Below are 5,134 nucleotides of genomic sequence, written 5' to 3'. Positions count from 1 at the left end.
ATGAAGCAACATCTTGCTGGGATAAAAGGTCAAGTTGGAAAATATTTAAATTTTTTTTTGGATGTCCAAAATTTAATAGCACAATCCTTGCAAGAAAATATTGATAAAGCACAAGAGAAGCGAGGTATCTTTAATGATGGAAATCCATATGGTCAAAGTATGCATAGTTTTAAAGATGATGAAATGCAAAAAAGTTTCTATTTGCCTACTAAAAGAAATATCAGAGATGGTGATGGATAATCTTTCAAAAGAAAAAGAAAAGATTAATTATGATATTTAAAATTATTTCAAGTTGGGTGTTGATGATCCTTCTAATCAACTATCAAAGCTTGCTTGCAAAATTCAGAGAGATGGCATGATATTGGTTTGTCCATTGCTATCATGCCTAAATTTTTTTTATTTTTTTAATATTTTTATATTTTAAAAAATAGAATATATTTATTATATCATAATTATGCCATACTGATATCATGGATTAATTGATCACGCCAACCGGTAGATCAAATTGACACCTGATATTTTTTTTCATCCCGTGTGGCCATTTGTAAGCTGCCATCATCTTGTCGACTAAGCAAGGAATAGATTGACCACCAACCTCGGAACAGGGGACCGCGGTTCCGCTTCTTTCTCAACCGTCAGTGAACCAATAAACGCGCACTCTTTCCCCATCTTCTCCAAAGCTTTGGACAAGACTGCCTTTCTCACGCCAACTTTAATCCCTCCGGCTACCGTGTGAAGAAGCTATGGCGGAGGTTATTCTCTCTGCATTGGTGCAGGTTTTGCTTGAGAAATCCACGTCCCGCATCCTTCGTCAATATGGAAAGATGTGGGGCTCCACTGTCTATAAGCAGCTGAAAAAGCTTGAGAGCACGCTGTCCACCATTCAAGCTGTCCTCCAGGATGCTGAGGAGAAGCAGGTGAAGAACGAAGCGCTGAAGAAATGGTTGGCAGATCTCAAGGATGCAGCCTATGATGCTGAAGACATCCTGGACGAGTTCAACTATGAAGTTCTGCGGCAGGGGGCGGAGATCCGAGATCGCATGAAGAGGAAGGTATGGGACTTCTTCTCTTTCCGTAATCCTATCATATTTCGCATTACAATGATCAATAAGATTAAAAAGATGGTGAAGAGGTTGGATAAGATTGCAGCGGAGAGATCTAAGTTCCATCTGACAGAAATTGGTCCAGTGGATAGGCGGTATTTGATTACAGAGAGACCAGAAACTCACTCTTTTGTAAATGAATCAAACATCATTGGAAGAGAGGAAGATAAGAAAAAGATCGTAGAATCGCTTATCAGTCGGACTGGCAGGAGTGATGTTTCGGTCCTTCCAATACTTGGGATCGGTGGCCTCGGGAAGACGTCGCTAGCACAGCTGGTGTACAATGAAATAACGGTTGCAGAGCATTTCCAGCAGCGCATATGGGTCTGCGTGTCTGAGGATTTTGATATCAAAAATATTGTCAAGACAATTATAGAATCGGCAACTCAGGGCAAATATGAAGTTTCTGATATGGATTCTTTACAACGTAAGCTAAGAGAAGTTCTCAGTGGCAAGAGATTTCTGCTTGTGCTAGACGATGTTTGGAATCCATGGGAAGAATTAAAAGAATTGCTAACAACTGGAGCCAAAGGAAGTTGCGTTATTCTGACAACCCGCAGTACTACTGTTGTTTCATCTATTATCGGCACACTCGATGCTTATGAACTGAAGCCTCTGTCCGATGATGAATGCTGGAGCTTGTTTGAAAGAAACGCATTTTCTGAGGGTGGTGCGGAGAAGTCCGCAAATCTGGTACACATTGGAAAAGCCATTGCGGATAAGTGCGGAGGCCTGCCCCTGGCGGCGAAGATGCTGGGGAGATTAATGCGCACGAAGATGGAGGTGAGGGAATGGAGATCAGTGATGGAAAGTGAAATTTGGAAACTAAATGATGATAAGATCCTCTCTTCATTGAGGTTGAGCTATAATCACCTGCCTTGTCATGTGAAGCAATGCTTTGCTTATTGCGCCATATTTCCGAAGGATTATGAAATAGACAAGGAGATGCTGATCCAGTTGTGGATGGCTAATGGATTCATTCCATCTGATCCAGAGCAGGACATGGAATTGAAAGGCCATGAGATTTTCAAGAGCTATTGTCAAGGTCCTTCTTCCAAGACTTGATAATTCACAGATTCCCCACGATGATCACGAGAAAGACATACAGAATGCATGATCTGATTCATGACCTTGCACAATCCATTATGGGGAATGAATGCCACATTCTTGATAAGCCTCAAAGCATTTCAAATACAGCCGTTCGGCATTTATCTATAATCATGGATGATCCGCAGCTTTCTACGACGGAAAAGGTGCATACATTTAAAACGCTCCGGACACTGCTGTGGACGAGCGATCGGAGCGAGATTGATCTTTCCCATATCAATTGGGCAGAGACCAAGTTGCGGGTACTAGGCTTGAGTGGAGTTTGGATACATGATTTTCCAATTTCAACACTGCATTTAAAGCATCTAAGATATCTTGGGCTCTCCGAAACTGCTATTACTACGTTACCTGAAGCTACATCCAGCCTTCTGAATCTGCAGACGTTGAACCTCTCCGGAACTGGTATTACTGCATTACCTGAAGCTGCATCCAGCCTTCTGAATCTGCAGACGTTGAACCTCTCCTACTGTAAGCGGCTTCGTCTGCTACCAAGTGGCATTACAAAGATGAGCAGTCTCAAGCATCTTTATCTTCACCATTGTGGAAGCTTATTAAGCATGCCTTCAGGGATAGAGCAATTGAGGTGCCTCCGTACGCTGACAGCATACCCAGTTGGAAATGAGATTGGCAGTGGAAGGATCAAAGAGCTGAAAGACTTGCGCATCGGAGGGTTGCTCGATCTTTATGGCCTTGAGAATGTGAGGAGTGTAGCTGAAGCTGAAGCTGCCAATACAGGTTCCAAGCAGGATCTCCACAATTTGATTTTGCGCTGGTCGAATGGTAGACCATCTAATGAATTAACAGAAGGGAATGCGGAGAAGGTTCTGGAAGCCCTTCAACCACCCCAAGGCTTGAAGTCGTTGAGAATATCGTGCTACCCAGGTAAAAGACTTCCTACATGGTTAGTGGGCCAATCGATGCTCCTGTTGAATCTGGTTGAAATCACTTTGCAAAATTGCCCCAGATGTGAGCACGTCCCACAGCTTGGGCATCTCCCCCATCTTGCGAGATTAAACATAGAAATTCTGTCTTCTGTGAAGCACATTGGCGGTGATGATTTCTATGGCAAAGCAGGTGGAGGAGACCAGCATGATGTAGTATTCCCTTCACTGAGGACATTTGTGCTACGTCTCATGGATGATTTGGAGGAATGGTCGGGAGTAGAAGGAAGACCATCCTTCCCTAAACTTGAAGATTTAACAATCTCGTTTTGTCCAAAGTTAACAACTATCCTAGGTACTCGGAGGAGGTGGGAGAACTTCAACTCTCTTCAGCGGTTGACGATTGGAAACTGTGGTAGTTTGATTTCCTTGCCGGTTGAAATGATCCGATGCTTAAGTTCCCTCAGATATCTAGAGATTAGTAATTGTAAGAACTTCATTGGCTGCTCGTCATCATCAGGTGGCGTAGCAGTGCTGGAACTGCAACACCTCACGACACTTGAAACGCTCTTCATCGATCGCTGTCCAAAGTGGGGCAACTTTCCACATGATTCGTTGCATCACCTCACTGCTCCAAAAAAACTCACTCTTGCAGCTTGTGAAGGAGCGACAGCGCTACCTGATTCCCAGATCGCTGCTGGATCTACGGATTAACCATTGCCATAACATCAGCTCCCTGCCAGAAGGCTTAGGGCGCCTCACAGCACTCGAAAGTCTTGCAATTTATGATTTACCAAAGCTCTCCTCTCTGCCTCAAAGGATGGAAGGCCTCACGGCACTCAGGAGTCTTCAAATTCTTAGTTTACCAGAGCTCTCCTCTCTGCCTCAAGGGATGGAAGGCCTCACAGCACTCCAGTCTCTTGAAATTAATAACTTACCAAAGCTCTCTTCTCTGCCTCAAGGGATGGAAGGCCTCAAGCACTCGAATTTCTTGAAATTTATAATTTACCAAAGCTCTCCTCTTTGCCTCAAGGGATGGAAGGCCTCACAGCACTCAAATTTCTTAAAATTTATAATTTACCAAATCTCTCCTCTCTGCCTCATGGGATGGAAGGCCTCACAGAACTCAGAAGACTTGAAATTCATAATTTACCAAAGCTCTCCTCTCTGCCTCAAGGGATGGAAGGCCTCACAGCACTCCATTCTCTTCAAATTAAAAATTTACCAAAGCTCTCCTCTCTGCCTCAAGGGATGGAAGGCCTCAAAGCACTCGAGAGATTGATTATTTTAGAATGCCCGAACCTCATCTCACTGCCTAGGGGACTGCAACAGCGTCTCCCCAGCCTCAGTGAGCTAGAGATAAGAGGCTGTCCGCAACTGGAGAGAAGATGCAAGATCGGAGGAGAGTATTGGGCCCACATTTCAGGCATCCCACACATGAGGATCGGCGGATGATAGAGCAGGTCAGTTCTTTTGTAAGCTAACATTTCGGATCCAAAACAAATCCAAAATGAAGAGTATTCTCCTCTTTCAGGCACTGTGCAGCACCTCAGCATCAAAAGGAAGCAGAAGAGGAGTCTGCCCCTGGCACAAGGTTGTAGGCTTCGACATATCACAGGGGACTGCGTGGCCATGTTTATCGTGTTCCTCTTGTATCACTCATTTTCGCCATCCGGTTTGTCCGAATCTATTGTATCCGAACCGTATGCCCTTCCGGTTTTTGATTTGATGTTTCAAAAATACCCTACTCTTGTTGTTTTTCTCACTGACGCTTTGTTTGCTTTATGTCACATTCCGAACCCAATATTCGGATCGAATACGTGATGACGCACACTCCTTAGAGCAAGCCCTAAAGAATATGTAAGTCCAAATTAAATCATTACAACCTTATCAACCATAATATTTAATTTCAATAATAATTCATAAAATTTACATAATTACTATTAATATTCCTTCAATCCTCTGATCAGGTATCAACGGTACTCTATCTATGCATCCGCTCACTCACAAATCTATACCATAGCCAACCATGGATATCTTGTA

General features: G+C 43.5%; 1 protein-coding gene across 1 annotated transcript; it reads left to right on the top strand.

The window, feature by feature from the left end:
* Positions 1 to 670: 670 nt before the first annotated feature.
* LOC105057052 (disease resistance protein RGA2-like) lies at positions 671 to 3,805 on the top strand. Its single transcript, XM_010939492.2, is given in 2 exon segments — positions 671 to 2,130; positions 2,133 to 3,805. Coding segments are annotated over 2 exon segments (3,060 nt in total). The 5' UTR covers positions 671 to 743.
* Positions 3,806 to 5,134: the final 1,329 nt, after the last annotated feature.

The sequence above is a fragment of the Elaeis guineensis genome, chromosome 14 (genome assembly GCF_000442705.2).
Source record: "Elaeis guineensis isolate ETL-2024a chromosome 14, EG11, whole genome shotgun sequence".
Taxonomy (NCBI): Eukaryota; Viridiplantae; Streptophyta; class Magnoliopsida; order Arecales; family Arecaceae; genus Elaeis; species Elaeis guineensis.
This window is presented reverse-complemented; position numbering and strand designations above follow the sequence as displayed.